Source organism: Pituophis catenifer, unplaced genomic scaffold (genome assembly GCF_029215685.1).
Source record: "Pituophis catenifer annectens isolate HBS135680 unplaced genomic scaffold, rPitCat1.0.hap2 SCAF_3, whole genome shotgun sequence".
In the NCBI taxonomy this organism is placed as follows: Eukaryota; Metazoa; Chordata; class Lepidosauria; order Squamata; family Colubridae; genus Pituophis; species Pituophis catenifer.
The window spans coordinates 91,299,688-91,315,531 of record NW_027256883.1 but is presented as its reverse complement, the minus strand read 5'-3'; the positions used below and the strand labels follow the sequence as shown (position 1 = coordinate 91,315,531).

Here is a 15,844-nt window from a genome sequence, read left to right as displayed (position 1 = left end):
GCGGAACTTAAATGGGACTCCATTCGCAACAAAGCTCGAATTTCTCAGACTTGATTCCTCCCCAACCCCACTCCTACCCGTGCAAAGGCAGGAGGAGGTTTGGACTCCTTTAAGGGCCAGAGAGCGGGACGAGAGCGAATTTGGGCGGATGGCGAAGGCGCGCCTGGGCCTTGTCCCGAGGTAGCCGGACATCTCCCTCCCCCCACTTGAACCATAAATCAACGAAAGGCAGCAGCTGTCCCGGCAAATAAAAACGTCGCGAATAGAGGCCGAACCGGAAAAAAAGCGCCCTCCTTTTCTGGAAAGCGAGGATTAGGCGCGTCGCTTTTCTAACCGACAAAAACAAATGGCTTGGCGCTGGTAAAGATCGATCGCATAAAGTTCAATTAAAAGGAAAAGGGGATAGTAGGAGAGCAGGGCAGCCGCGGAAGAAGAGACCCGTTTCACTGGGCTCCTCAAGCACCGCTTGCCGGCTCAACGCGTCTTCTCGACGCGACAGTCGAGGCTTCGGGTTGCCTCTTCTCTTCCCAGCCTTGACCTTTCAGCTTCCCGCCTTTCTCGCCGGCTTTCCTCTAAACAGGTACCTGCCAGACTGAGTGGGACGAGCACTTCCCTACTTCCCTCTCAGCAAAGCCATGGTGTCCGCGACGCATGGGGTATGTAGTCTAGCATTCCTGGGGCGCATCGGACTGAGGACTAGCGAGTTTAGTCATGGCAAGAGCACAGGGCCGCTGAGGTTGCCCAGCTTCCTTGCCTGAGGTTTTCTACAAAGCGTTGCGTACGAAATCTAAGGGCTACACTTCCTGCTACCCACATTCGGCGACGACAAGAAGGCTATTAAATCCCAAAATACTATTTCCGCTTAAATCTGCCGCAGATTTAAGATTTAGTTGTTCGTTCCTAAGTAACGTCGGCGGCAGTTTTTACTTCGAGTCAAAGCACTCTTAATAGCGCCGCGTTGTTCTGCACCAACCTTCCCCAACCCTGAGCCCTCCAGATGTCCAGGACCATCTCCCACCCTCCCTTCCCTCCCGGATTGGAAGGTGTGACCCAACAGCACTAAATGGGGCCGGCCAGGCCAGGCCAAGTAACCAGGTTCTCTCTTCAGGCAGGGCCTTCCCCACTGGCTGGCTCTCCTGGCCGGGCTGAGGAGCCCTCTGTCAGGGAAGAGGGAGCTCAGGCGTGCTCCGGGAGAGGCTTCTGCCTGCGGGACTCGGGTCTGGCGTTCCCCGCGGTAGAGGACGCTGCAGCCCGCTTTTTTTGCCAGTACCCGGGCGGGCCGCATTTGCTCTTCCTTTTTCCCTGCTTGCTTTTGAAAGAAAAGCGCAACTCAAAAGAAGCCGAGAACTTCTCCCGGCAGGAAACGGGAGAGCAGGACTGCACCTATTTGAAGCAAACCGTACGGCGTTTTGCTCTGCCGCCCGATTTCAGGAGGAGGAAGCGTTAGGGGAGGGCAGCCGGGCTCCTTCCCCACTCTAGAGCTAGTGGAAGGCCGAGACGGTTCCCCGACACAGCGAGAACACTGACCGGGGCCGAGGAATCCTGGGGATTCTCCATCGCTGGGGAACACATTCCTGCGTCGGCCGCCGCCGCCGCCGCCGCCGCTCTTGAAGACAAGAGCGCCTCGGACGAGGCCGCTGGATTTCCCGCGCAGGCCGTTCTCGCGTTTTGCGACGCCGTTGCCCAGCCCGATTGAGCGGGCTACAAATGGAGCCGGAAAATTGGGAAGTTGTTGCTCTGCCTGGGAGGGACTCGATTCCGGGGGAGCCATAATGCGCAAGCGTTGCGAGTCCCGAGATTGAGGAGAATTTTACGCACGCGCTGAAATCGTTTCCACTGGAATAACTGAGACTGTAACAGCACTTGGTTTGAGAAAACACTACGGAGGGTAGTGACAAGCACAGCTTTGTATACGCCTCTCTTCTGCCAGGGATGATTTCATAACTAAACATTTTTTTAAAAAATAACACCATAGTTTTGCATTTCCTACATTCTAAAACCCAAGGGTCTGCCTGTAATATTTTCTGATAGAAGACTCCTTCCCCAAGAGAAGGAGTGGGGGGGGGGGAAGCTTGATCTTCTGCAACTCTCCATACAGTATACAGTAGACTACCGGTAGTTGCAACCACTGTCACCCGCTTCTGACCTTATAATAACCTTGCAGAGTAATCGGAATGACTCTTGAGGTAACGTATAGACCTTCTAAACCTCAGATCGATGTATTTCAGAACTTGCGATGCAGCCCTTTGAACAGGGGCGGAGAAGGCAGCCATCCTGAACTCAGTGGGGTTTACTTCTAAGGAACCTACAAAAGCTCAAACTACCTCGCTCCCTTCGCCTTTGAAATCAATGGAACATGTTTTAAAGTGTCTCCCTTTTGCAGTGCAGACCGTTCTGTTCAGCACAGGCTCAGCCTGAACGGGAGGGGGCCTAAAAGAACCTGCTGTTGACTTGCATGTATTTCAAGGCTGAATTTGAATTTAGTGAAGCTGAGGAACCCTTCCCACATTTCATACAAAGAGATGCGAGCAGGTCTTCCCCCGGGGTCGAGAGCACGAAAGAAGGCGAAAGTTTTTTTTTTTACGGATCTGTGTCGCTTGAAGGTTGCTGGGCAAGGCGAGGGACGTTAATAATGCGAGACAACGTTTAAATTAGAGCAAGTGGCGGCTTTCCTTTTCCTATTTTCCCAGGACCTAGGGAAGAAAGAAAATGATTCCGCTTCGGGCCTATAGAGGGCGCTGCGAGCTTTGCTAAGGAGATCGGCTGCTTCAGAGCTCCCTTCATGTCCCAAGTCTCGAGTACTTAGGTGAAGGAGCGCGCGCCTGTGCGCGTGCCCAGAGCTCTTGTCCGGAATGCACTTTTGCTTTCACCCGCGGAGCAAACTATCCCCCTTTCTATCTATGGCTTCGCAGCGGGACCCCAAGATCCCTGCTGCTCGGACTGCTTTCTTCGGGGAGTGAGCAATGTCCGATTTGAGACGCTAGTCGTTAAGCGAAAGAGTTGCTCGTGCTTGAGGAGAGCGAATCTCACTTGCTGAGCGAGAGGGAGGAGACCTAGCGAGCAGGCAGATTCTTCGCCGGATTCGCTCAGTCCCGGGCAGACTGGAAATTTTCTCGCGGCTACCTCCCTGTTTCTTGTGTTTTAGAAATAGTTATATTTCTCCCCCGCGTTCTTTCGTAACACTCGTACTTCAAAGCCTTCAATTGCTAGAGATTTTGAGAGAGAGAAGGGAACGAAATTTAGAAATGCGTGTGAGAGAAAAGGATGGACGGGCGGACCGAGAGACAGACAAACTGTAGAGATTGCCCTTCTGTTTAACGTGAATTTAGGACGATGCACGAATCTCTCTCTCTCTCTCTCTCTCTCTCTCTCTCTCTCTCTCTCTCTCTCTCTCTCTCTCTCTCTCTCTCTCTCTCTCTCTCTCTCTCTCTCTCTGACAAAAACAACTGCCTGCAATTCAAGAGCAGAGGAACTTGTGTTTTGCAGACTTCCTGCCCTTAACTATCTGGAGAAATAAATGCCACCGCTTGCTGCCAGGATCGCACCCTGCTTCAAGCACACCACAGGCTGCGCTTCTTAGCCAGTTTACTAGGAAGTGCGCCTTGTTGCACGCAGGGGCTCTTACACCCAAGAAAGCAGTCCCTGTGAGGTGGGTAAACCTGCTGCACCCACACACCCTATTCAGAAGCCTGACTTCCTAAGTAAAGTACTCGGTTACGATTAGACTGTCTTGGAAATAGGGCTAATTGAAGTTCAGTTTCTGAAAAATTACGGCCACGGGAAGTTAAAAACTTCGGCTGGTTTTTAAGGACACGCACACTCGCTCCCGATCTCCAACCGCCTCCTAGGTGCAAATCCCGAACAGCAGAGAAAAAGCCCACCGTGTATTTCGTTTCTCCCGCTACAAAGATCCATCCATGCTTCCCTTCCACTCACCCACCCCTTTTTCTTTTTTGCTAGAGGGAAGGATGGAAGGAAAGAAGGGGATCCATAAACCACTAACAAATTTTCTCATAGGGAGGAAAATTTCTTTTCTTTTTCTTTTTTCTTTTTTTGCATGCAGTGCTCTCCCATGCAAGGGGAAAACGGAAGAAAACCCAGATCAATATTGTCACCCTTGATGGGGAATTTATTAATATTTGATTTCAAATCTCGTTCTGATTTCCGACAAGTCCTGCTCCGAGGATGGCACAGTTCGGATAGGCTGTCTCCAGCATGATTTTTTAATGACTTTCCCAGCTGCTTCTTTCCATTTTCCACCGTCAACAACCATCTGGTATCTGATTAGCACCTCAATGCTCATTTAGCATTCTCATTTAGGAAAAAGAGAAAAGTGGGGGGGAGGGGGTCTGGAGAGAGAGAGAGTCAGTGGAGAGATTGGAGCTTCTGAAAAAATATTGCACCTTTTTCAAGGGCTAATCTTTGGGAGATTAGCCAAGTTTAGGGGAACTTGCTTCTTCCTCTCATTCCTTTCCTTGTTAAGAAGGCCAATGATTTACAGTCCCTTTTTTCTTTTGCAACAAAGATTGCAAGCTAAAATTCCACAAGGGGAGGGAGACTTCCAAAGACACTTCTCCATCTCAAAACTCAATCTTGACACCCCAGTTTTATTTTCTCCACCTCTTGTTTTCCTATCTCACTGCTCAACCTTGGAGTAAACTAGTTCTGCAGCCAACTCAACATAGAGAGCCACTTAATACCCGTACAGAGGCCTCTATAGTATTGAACCTGGTGCTTGGATTAGAAAAGAATTATACAGCAGCCTTTCCCCCTATCAAGGAAGAATTAATTTATCTAGCACCAAAAAAAAAAAAAAAAAGCAACACATTTGCAGGTTGTTTCCAAGCAAGGGCCATATGCACTCCCTCAAATAAAGCATACTTTGATTTAAGTGAGAAAGCTCACAATCATGAAAAAGTACACAATGTGAGTTACTCTGAGGTGCCATTTGCTGTGGAAATTGTCATAAGTATTTAATGTTGACCATGTAGAGTTTAAATAATTTATCCATCAACTGCCATTTTAACCCAGGATTGCAGTTCTAAATATAGCACCTGAGGGTGACATTCATTTAGTTCAATAGGATTTACATCTGAGTAGACTAGGCAGTACAATAATTACTTATTGATTAAACTTAAATCAATTCAACTTGCATACTACTAATATTCCAGAACCAATATAATTTTGAAGTACATTTGGAAATTTAAAATAGCTAAAAAAAATGTAGGTGCAAAATTTTTATAAAGAAAAAAAAAACCTTTGTTAAATATTTTTTTAGCCACGTGGCTAATTACTTAGTGTGCCAGTTCTGTTATATTCATAATTAGTCACCTAATCTATCAACTAAACAGATTAATGCTTAAAGCCCTACTAATATTGGATGGAAAACAATAAAAGCCTTGAGTTTTCCATATGCAAAACCAAAAGTCACTTATGCAGGGCAAAGTCATAATTTCATTTTTGTTTATTAGGCAAAAATATATGATTTAGACAAGTTTTTGCTGTGGCGCTATTTACAATTTGAAACCACTTTATATACAGAATAACACAATCACATGAGAAACCTTTAGCAAAAACAATTTACCCAATCAAAGTTAGAATTACACTTTCTTAAAATGGAATAGTGAAAACCGGAAGAGTCCAGTTAAGGAGCTGGATTTTTTTAAAAAATGAATTGGTACTACCTTATTGCAAAAGGAGATTGGTGGGAATCATTTAAATCATTTCCATTTTTGTTTTGTTCTTTAGACCAGTCTCTGAAATTTCCTTTTCCATCAAAAATAAAAATAAAAAATAAAAACAAAACAAAAACCCAAAAAACATTTAATCAAGCAGAAGGGAGAGTTGTTAAAATTCACGATGTTCCCTCTTGCTGAGTCAAAGAGCTGTTGGGAAGAAAAGACAGAACCATCTATCAGTGAAAGCTCAGCTACTTCTCGCCCATCTGCATTAGGGAACAGACTACATTTTAAAAAAAAAAAAAGGATGCACTCACACACACACACTAGAAATGCAATGTGACATTGGTGGTGGGGGAAGTCAGTTTTTAAACACACACACACACAACTTCCAGGCGAAAGTATATAGTTTGTAAGTTTATACCACTTTGAAAAGCTTTACTGAATTGCTTGATTGTTGCTTTGATTTATGATAATGAGGGTGTGCTTGGATTAGTCTGTATTATCCAAGCACTTTCTTTCCTTTAAGTAAATTTCACTGAACAAGAACTCACTTGTCCCGGACAGGCTGAAAGGGAGATTTTAACTGCTGAGGCGGAGAGTCGGTTCTTGCTACATTTTCTCTTTCTGTAAAAGAAAAAAAAAAAGAAAGGAAAAGAAAAGAACTTTAGCAAAATTTACTTACATGGGCACATAGAGCCAAAGATAGATAATGTACACAACGAATAATATTATTCTACCATTTCACCTTTAAAAAAAAAGCATATAGCCTATTGTGTGAATGACTAATATTTGAATCTAGAAACCCAATTCAAATTTTGTGTCTGCCAGGAAATTTCCCAGTGACTTTAACCAAAATGTACAGTATCACTTCCCCATCAGCTGTGTGAAGAGAATAACATTGCCTTATTTTTGCAATATTACAATGAGATACAATTTTTTAAATTAAGCTAATACTTTTATCAGTAATTTTAATACTAGAAGAGAAATGGAAAGTTTTGGTTTTTGACAGGTCTCACCATTTTCCCCCTGCAAAGCCAGCTCAATATTTTTTATCCACACTTCATGTTTTTCAGAAGTCCAAAAGACTTCATAGTCCTGTTAATACAAAATAATTTGGACTATCGCAGTTTTCTAACCCCCCTCCCCCCTCTTTTTTTTAATCCACTTGGGCTGTGCATGGCAGCTTCCCTGTCATAGGACAATCTACAAGTTATGGCTCTATTCAAAAGTGACCATGGGGGAGAGGCCAAAAATTACAGCATGGAGGTGGCTGAATACCAGTTCAGTGGGACTTATCTCCAATGTAAATGGGCTGTGAAAATAACCTTGAGAGACAGGAGGAAGAGTTGCAGCCTGGACCAGTCTGAAAAGAGAAATCTGAGTCCAAAGCAGGAATTGGGTGGGGGAAAAAGCTTCTCAAAATCGACACTCCCCAATTCTCTGGCACATAAAGGCAGGGGAGGGGGGGAGGGTTCTGTAAACTTATAATGAAGGTAGTACTAGTATTCTTGCTTCTGGTTTCCTGGTCTGGACTACCTTGAAAGGTTCACACCAATCCATTTGCAAGAAGCCTTTTTATCTGCTTGTTTCAAACATTACCTATGTGTTTGGGGCTGGTCCTCTCAGAAGGCTTTTCAGTACTGAGTGCCGTTAACACTGAAGGTTGCTGCTGGGCTTGAAGGTGATGGTTGTGATGGGCAGCTTGGTGGTGGCTAACTCCCAAAAAGGACCTCACATTTAGCAAGGAGCTTTGGGTGAGAAATGCCCCATTTGTCCAGTTGTGAAACTTGCCAATCTGGCAGGTGTAAAGTCCATGGCTGGGAAGGAAAGCTGGATGCTGGAGCTGGGGGGAAGTGTGGTTCACTTGGGCAGGAGGTGAAGGAGGAGCTGGCTTGCTGAGGGCCCCATCTGGACTGGTTGCAGTCTCTGCCAAAGACCAGATCTTGGGCTTGTTGTGCATTGGGCCTTGCAGGGGGTTTTGTCTGCTGGGGCTCAAGATCCGAGTAGGGTTGTCTGAGGTCTCCTTGCCCAATGGCAAGGTTTCCTTGGGTTTAAGTCCTTCAGTGCTTGGTATTGGCAAGATCTTGTTTTTCTCCAAATGGACATCTTCTCTCCTTTGCCTCAAGAGCTCAACTTTCTCTTCCTCTTCCTCATTACTCTGCTCTCCGTCATTCTCATCAATTTTGTCAATGTCAATACTCTCCAGGTCAATCTCTTCATCGTCTTCATTTTTCTCAGGGTCCCCCTCATTGTCACTTCCGAAGAGATTGCCATCATCTTGATCTTTGCTCCGGGATCCCCAGGTGACCTTGTTCTCCTTCTTCAGCCTCCTCCTGGCATTAGCAAACCAGGTGGAGACCTGTGTGAGGGTCATTTTAGTGATGATGGCCAACATGATCTTCTCACCCTTGGTTGGGTAGGGATTCTTGCGGTGCTCATTCAGCCAGGCTTTTAAGGTGCTGGTGCTCTCTCGGGTGGCATTCTTAGGTCTTCCTGGGTCCCCATACTGGAATTGCCCATAAGGATAATAACCAGGTGTGGTGTGAGCAGCAAAAGTAGCAGGGTGGACTCCAGGATTGTCCTTCAGTTCATACTGGGAACCCTGGAAGACATTCAGAGAAGTGGGGGGGGGAGAGAATGAGGAAGTTATTCAATTATTTCCTTTCCACAAGCTCTCCCCAGTCTCTTCAGCAAAGCTTTTCCAAATTATTTTTCTTTCAGATAAAAAGAATAGGAAAGATGTCCCATCTCTCCCTCCCTCCCTTTAGTCTCCATCAAATCCCACCAGCATCATTTTTGAAAACCAGATTCAGGAAGCAATATTTATTGTGCTATTAAAAATAAGCAGACATCCTGAAAAGAGTGCCGACCCAGATCGAAAAAGATAATATCAGGGCATCATCATAGGCTGCTGGGGCATGTCCAGTGCAACAGACGGCCAGGCAGATTCTTGCTCAGCCCTGGCAGCAGTTTAAAGAGAGATAGGGAAGAGAATGGAGTTGTGTTGAATCTCCCTTTTGCTCTACCACAGAAGGACAATGATAAGGCACAAATCAATCCCGCCAGAGTTAAACACAAGAAAGTCATACTAATTTTGGCAGAGAAAAAAAATTAAGCAAGCGCATAAATCTCTCATAGGGGCTTAGCAGGATGATATGGCATGCCTACTCACAAGTAATTTCCAGAGTTCAAGGGGCTTACTCACAGGAAATTGGATATAAGATTTTGGCTTACAATAGGATGTCTTTGTCCCTCCATTTCAGTCACTTCATGCCTTTAGCAGCATAAAAATAGTGCATACAGAGGGGCACTCTTTCTACATTCACATAGTTATTTCTCAGAAATTATTTCATCTACATGGAACAAAACATCCCCCCCCCAACTTTGAACATCTTTAGTGAAAGTGATTTATTTTCAATCAATATATTATCAGCAGTAAAGCAGGGAAATCAAATTAGCCCATCAAGCCTTTGGTATATAACATTTCATCTTCCAACAACCTCATTAGGCCTCATTATTACCACCAATTGCACATTTAAACAAGTGCACACGAACACACATTATTTTATGACTATTCCTCAAGCTTCAGGGGGGGAACCTGTTCAAGCCTAGGCTCTGGTTTCTAGGAATCAAGTGTACTCTGAGGAGAAACAATACTTCTTATTCCCCTTCGCTTCCTATCAGTGTCAAAGTTCTCGTCCTTTCTCTCCCCCCCCTCTCTCTCTCCCTCTCTCTCTCTCTCTGTGTGTGTGTGTGTGTGTGTGTGTGTGTGTGTGTGTGTGTGTTTAAATAGAAGATCAAGCTTTTAAAAATGTTTAAAAATCATCCGAGTGGAAAAGCCAAAGATTCCTTTGCAAAGACATTGATTTTTCTGAAGCAGGTTTGCAAAAGCAATTGTAAAAAGGAAATACAGACATACACTCTATGAAAAAGCAAAATGTAATTTTTAATAATAACTCTATTCGAGCCTACTCACTATATTCCCTTATCTCACTGAGCTATTTTTGTTCTGGTTGTCGAAATGATAAATTCTGTATTCCCCTGTTGGGAATTCTTTTGAAGTAGCCACTTGAAAATCATTACTGCTTCTACTTATCATTTACTGGTGGACAGTAAGTGAAAATAGATAGTCTTTTTCAGCCGTTGCCTGCTGTATAGAGTTGAATAAAGATGCTTTTTAAAGGATTTTTTATTTTTACAAAAAATGTAGTTCATTTTTTGTCAAAGTAAGGTATCACATTACCTTGCTAAATATATTTACTTCTTTTATGCTCAATTTAAATAACCCTTAAACACCACAAGCATAATAACGGACAACAAATCTATAAAGGGCAAGGGTATACATTTAATTGTTTAATATCTGTTAGCATTTAAGTGCGAATCACAAAAATGTGAAAAAATAAACCTAAAAGAGAAATTCCGTTTTTTTGGAAAACATCCTAAAACAAAGAGCAAGAACAATAAGCTGCTAATTTCATTTAAATTGAATTCCAGATATATCGTCATAAATGTGCCATTTTGAATAGGGGGAGGGATTCAAAGGGATTTGTAACCCTGGTTAAATGAGGACTCGAATTAATACTGCAAGTCAATGCCTTCATTTCGAATGAAAAGCGAGAGTAATTTTATGAAATTAGGACAAGACCTGGGAAAGGCAGCGGCGCGGGAAGGGAGGGAGGGAGGGGAGAGGGAAGCCCGGCCCGATTTTCTTCGGAGATGTTTAGGGGGCCCTGCGATCTCGCGGCTAGCGCGTCTCGGATTCTAGCAGCGCTTTCCCGGCCACAAATCAAGGAAATCTCCGAAGTTCCAATACCACCGGCAAGGCGGAGAAGCCCAAGAAGGGCGCCCCGGATCGAAAGAATTCTTGCCGTTCCGGATGGATCTGTCAAAGCGGAGCCGAAAATTGGCCCGGGGATGCTCCGAAGATCCTCCGCCAGACCGGACGAGGAAGGAAAGTGCAGGAAGGAGCCCCGACTGGACAGCGGAGGAGCGTGACCAAAGCAAACGGTCGAGGGGGGGGTGACCTTCGCTTGCCAAAGTCGCCCCAAAGAGTTGGGGGCCGCTCGCGAACTTTCCGGAGCTCCTGGTCGCGCCCCCCCCCCGCCCCCCGCCCCTCTTCAGATCGAGGCCCGACTCACCATCTGCGAGAAGAGGGTCAGGTCGGCGGTGTAGGGTAGGAAGGCGCTGTAGTTGGCCGTGCTGTAGGGTCCGGCGGCGGCGGCGGCGGCGTACATGCCCAGGACTGAGGTCACGGCGGCGGTGGAGCCGCTGCTCAGCTCAGCACCTCCTGGACGGCCTGAGGCGGCGGCGGCGGCGGCTGCTGCGGCGGCGGCGGCCAGCACCCCCGGGCGGTCGCTGCCGCCGTAGACGGCCTGGCTGGCGCTCAGGTACTGCGGGTAGCCCAGCTGCGGGAAGGACATCCCGGGCGCACGGGCAGGGAGGGACCGGACGCACCGCCGACGGGGCAAGAGCGAGCCAGGAGTCGGCGGCGGAGAGACGCGGGCAGCAGGCGGAGAGCGGAGAGGCGGCCAGGCCGGGTTCTCCTGACTGGTTTGGGCGGCAGGCAGGGCAGGCAGAGAGAAGCCCCGTCCGAGTTCGTTTTCTTTTTGGGTCTGCGATCGGTCCCGTCTCTCCCGCTCAGACGGATCGGAGAATTTGCATGTGGAAGAGGGGAGGAGGGGGAGGAGGAGGTGGTGGTGGTGGAAGGAGGAGGAGGAGGAGGAGGAGGAGGAGGAAGAGGAGGCGGCGGCGGCCGCAGTGCGTGTGGGTAAACTCGGTGGGGCGTCTTCCCTCAAATCTCGGCTCGTCTGCGCTCCTAAATCCCTTAGATGTGATCTGATCAACAATTGAGCTCCGACTGATGCGCCTGCCCTAAGGTCCTCGGCTGATCTTTCAGATACAATTTGAAGTTGATGCTTTGATTGGCACCCACTTGAGCTCCAAGCACCGCCTACCCGACCTCGTTCCCCCCTCCGCGGAGCACGTGGTTTAACAATCCTGCCAGGACCACTTCGCCCTGGTGTGTGTGTGTGTGAGTGAGTGTGTATGCGTGCTTGCGCGCAGCTGCTGTGCGGTGCGGGGTGTGCGTGCGTGCGTATTTAAAGCCCCCGTTGCTGTATGACAACCTGTCTACACGATTTTACAGCTGTCCAACATTGGGGTTTCGCTGTTTTCCAGCCTTAGTGTGTCCCCTTCAGAACAAAACAAAACAAAACAAAAACGGGGTCGGGTTTTTTTCCACCGCTTACACTGACTCCTTGCAATTCGGCTCAGAGTCGGCTGAAAGCGAATGGGCCAGTGAGGAAGTTAGACTTTTTGGAGGGTGGAGCTGCCGTTTACTTTCCACTGACTTTCATTTTTGTTTGGATAGTCTATAATCGAAGCAGTAAGCGCAAACACAGAATTAAACCTCCCAGCTGCTCTTCCCAGAAACGTCTTCCCTGCAATACTAAACAAGTGAGTACTGTACGGCGAAAAATGTAAGACTCTCTTCTCTCCCTCATCTGTCTTTGCAGCAAAATAAACTTTTAAAAGATCCCCGCGTTCTTGTATGGGAGTAAAGATGGAAGCCCGCCAGTTTTGGAGAGGGGATCTTTTTGTTGCTTTCTGAAACCTCCAGGAAAAAAAAAAGGCAGGCGCGGGGAGCGCACCGTTTTCTTCGTTTTAAGAAATTGCCGCCTAGCGGTGCACAATTTGTTGCCTTTTGTACGACCGTGGCGTGGCCTTGGCATCGCTTCTCTGCTCTCCGGTTGCCATCCGTTGCCTTCTTCTAGGTCTCTGCCATTCTCGTTCGGGCCCTAAAGCCAGGCCGCGGAGCTCCTGCCCCCGGGTGGAGTGGAAGGCGCCTTTGTATCTCCTGGGCAAGGTAGCAGAGACCGCAGGGGCTCCGCCCGTCCTCCTGGACAGCTCGTCATGGGGTGCCTAATTCCCGCCAACCAGCATCAAGAGAAGCGAGACCACCCCGTTTCCAAACCGAGGAAGAGATTGTGCAAGTCCCGACCGTCTGAAGGTTTTACAGCTAGTAATTCTCGCTGAATCCGATCCAGGGGGCTCGTTCCGTGTGGCTTTCCAAACTCTGCTGAAGGTAGACGGCGCACCACACAATCAGGCTTAGTAGTCTTCAAGGAAGCTTCCTTCATGGGACATCAGAAGTCAGATTACTTCTCCGTGGCCTTCTGGGCTAAAAATGTGTTACCAACGTGGTTGTAACCTATACAAGTTTACAACCATAAAGTAATAGCCTTTACAACACCCGCTAAAGCAGAAGTAGCCTTCCATCGGGTTTACTTCTTTGCAATTCCTGAAAGTCACTTAAATCACTTTTAGCCCCACTAACTACAGGAAGGCAAGAAACAGAAATATGTGAATGTTGACTATTATCCTGCTTCTTTGGATTAATTCATATTTCAGGTGCTCGTTTTTTTCTTCTGCTTCTACTTCAGGCCCAGATTATTTTTTTCTACTTGAATTAGAACTTGACCTCAAGTGTTCCCCATATCTTGCTTTTTAAAAAATTGAAATGACCTGGACCTGTGTATCTAAATAGTAAAGTATGAATGCAATAAACAAATCTAGGCTTAAACGTGTGCATCATGCACCTTCACTGAACTGACTACACACCCAACCATGAATCATAAATTGTTGCATTGTGTAAAAGTCAACAATGGTTTACCGACTTCATTGGATTCATGTTTAATACTTCTTAATTTGTTCCTCTGTTCAAGCTTTCTTCTTAGGAGTCTGGTGGCATCTTGCTTCTTATTCATCTCCCCATTGCCAAAGTCCAAGGTGCGGGGGCGGGAATAAAATAAAAGATTTGGATCACAATCCAGCCAACTATGAAGTTCTTCTAACTCAAATCACTGGAACTTGTAAGTATGATTTGGAACCAGTCAGGTTCCAAAGTTCCAAAGGAATTTCCTTCCTTCCTTCCTTCCTTCCTTCCTTCCTTCCTTCCTTCCTTCCTTCCTTCCTTCCTTCCTTCCTTCCTTCCTTCCCTGCAGAAATCACTCAAGTCATACAGATCGGTTTGATCCCTCGGGAAGAATTTGGCTTGATGACCCTTAAGTTAGGTGGCCACCTAATTCAGGACAGGCATCACTGGAGCCGTGGGGAGTGATCCTGTTTTAAAAAGGAAGCTTCAAGGTGGAAGAAGGGAAGGGTTCACCCTTCCCACCCAGCCACCCCCCCCCCCCCCGACAACTTTTCCGAGTAACAGTCGAGTGAAGGTGAGGGACGAGCAGGAAGGGAGGAGAAGAGAGAGGAGGAAGAGGAGGCAACGGTGGCAAATAGGTATTCGATTTTCGCAAAACCTCAGACAAAAAGGGGGAGAAGAGCTAGACGCTTGCTACTTGCCTAGCTCTAAGTAGAAGTTAGCCCTCCCTTCTACTCTGTGCAGCCGCTGATGCTGAGTTCTTGTTTCATTTGTAGTTCCAAGGCCCAAGGTCTCTCTCTCTCTCTGACATTGCAACCACCCAGTTTGTTCAAGTTTTACCTGTGGATCTCAAACTGGCCTTTATATGATACTGCCCCTATGACACTTTCCTTTTTCCATTCCTTCCATTAAGTAAAGTACACACACACACACACACACACACTTTGGGGAGAAACATATCTCCCCCTCCCCCATTCAATGACACAGGCTTTGAAGCCCTCCGTCGAAGGTTATATACCGTCTACACTTTGCAGAGCAGTTTTGCAACCTACCCCTCTCTTTTATGAAGTAGCGCTTTTCTTCTAGGTAAGCAGATATAAAAGTGCAACATGAAATCGATTTTGAGAAAGCCGCGAAAATCTGGACTTCAGCCATAAAGAAGCTGAAGCCCCCCCCCCTTTCTATCCCTTCCCGAAATAGGCAGAATGTCAGAAAAAGCCACCGCCACTCTGAATTCTGGATCGTATTCAGGATTTTTCTTTTGTGGGTTTTGTGACACAAAGTTAGTTGGAGCTGCATAAAGTTTCCTTTTCTACCTTTTCTTTCAAATGGTATTCTCTCTCTCTCTCTCTCTCTCTCTCTCTCTCTCTCTCTCTCTCTCTCCCTCCCTCCCTCCCTCCCTCCCTCCCTCCCTCCCTCTCACACAGAATATCTTTCTGAAATCGTAGAATTTAATTTCCGAATAGCCTCCTTTAAAAAGGAGAGGAAGTGGGGCTACCAACCTATTGGTTGAAACGCTTATTTATTTTATTTATTTTTAAAACAAGGCGCCCCATCAACCGACGGAGGAAGAAAGAAGGCCTGGATTAAGGTGCAAAGGAGCAGGCGAAGGCAACGAGCTGGGACAAAATTTGAAAGTGTCTGAAAGGGGTGACCCGCCTAGACGGAAGACGCCATCCAGCCGAAGTGGATCATATGCCTATTTGTTGAAAAATAAAAGCCTCCCATTGAACGGAACGGGACTTGGTCCCTTGTTAAGGACTGCAGTTCAGGGGCACTCCTCTCCCCCCACCACCATTTCAGAGCTTACATTTCCTCGTGAAATAAATGCGACTTCTGAATTTTTGGACTGTGACCGAAGTGTTCCCCGCTTTCACACGAAGTGGGCCCGGCAAAAGCCTGGCCGAATCCATGGACTTTTCCAGCTGACAGGATTTCGACAGAGGTTCTCTTGCAAAGCAGTGACAACGGCAGGCCCTACAAGCCGCTACTCGACGAGGGTTAATCATGGGTGGGCAGCTGCGAGGCTGCTTGGGAAGAATTTGGAGGCGACAAATAGGGGAAAGGGAGTTTATCGGGTTGTCTCATAAAACCACACTTGCCCAAATAAAGGCCGAGGTTCCGAACTTCTCAGACGGTTCCTCGGCTATTGCCGAGCGCAGCCGGCTGTTCTTCTCTCCAAGAGCAGCGGAAGTCCTTGGCGTGGCTGCCGAAGTGTAAGGCTGGAGGTGGCAGTGGCAAACCGTTGAGAGAGAGAGAGAGAGAATTTTTTTTTTTTTTTTTTTTTTTGCTGGGGCGGAGGGGAGCAAAGATAGCCAGACGGGGACGCACCAGCGTGCTTTGCTGCTCGCCTGCCTCCCGGGGGACTTGAGGGGTAATCCGGCTCCAGGCAAGCCTTCCCAAGTCCCACCGCCGGCGAGGGAAGGCGTGGGGGGGAGAGAAAGACAGAGGGAGAGAGAGAGAGAGCAGAGCCCAACCTGCAATCATAATCAACCGAAAGGCTCCTCTC

The 15,844-nt window shown here is 47.1% G+C and overlaps 1 protein-coding gene across 1 annotated transcript; it reads right to left on the bottom strand.

Moving 5' to 3' along the window:
* Window positions 1-5,854: 5,854 nt before the first annotated feature.
* IRX1 (iroquois homeobox 1) lies at window positions 5,855-11,101 on the bottom strand. The gene is made up of 4 exons (XM_070939112.1): window positions 10,820-11,101; window positions 7,281-8,283; window positions 6,233-6,305; window positions 5,855-5,885 (listed from the first exon to the last, which is right to left on the bottom strand). The coding sequence occupies exons 1-4, from the start codon at window positions 11,099-11,101 to the stop codon at window positions 5,855-5,857; spliced, it is 1,389 nt and encodes a 462-aa protein (XP_070795213.1).
* Window positions 11,102-15,844: the final 4,743 nt, after the last annotated feature.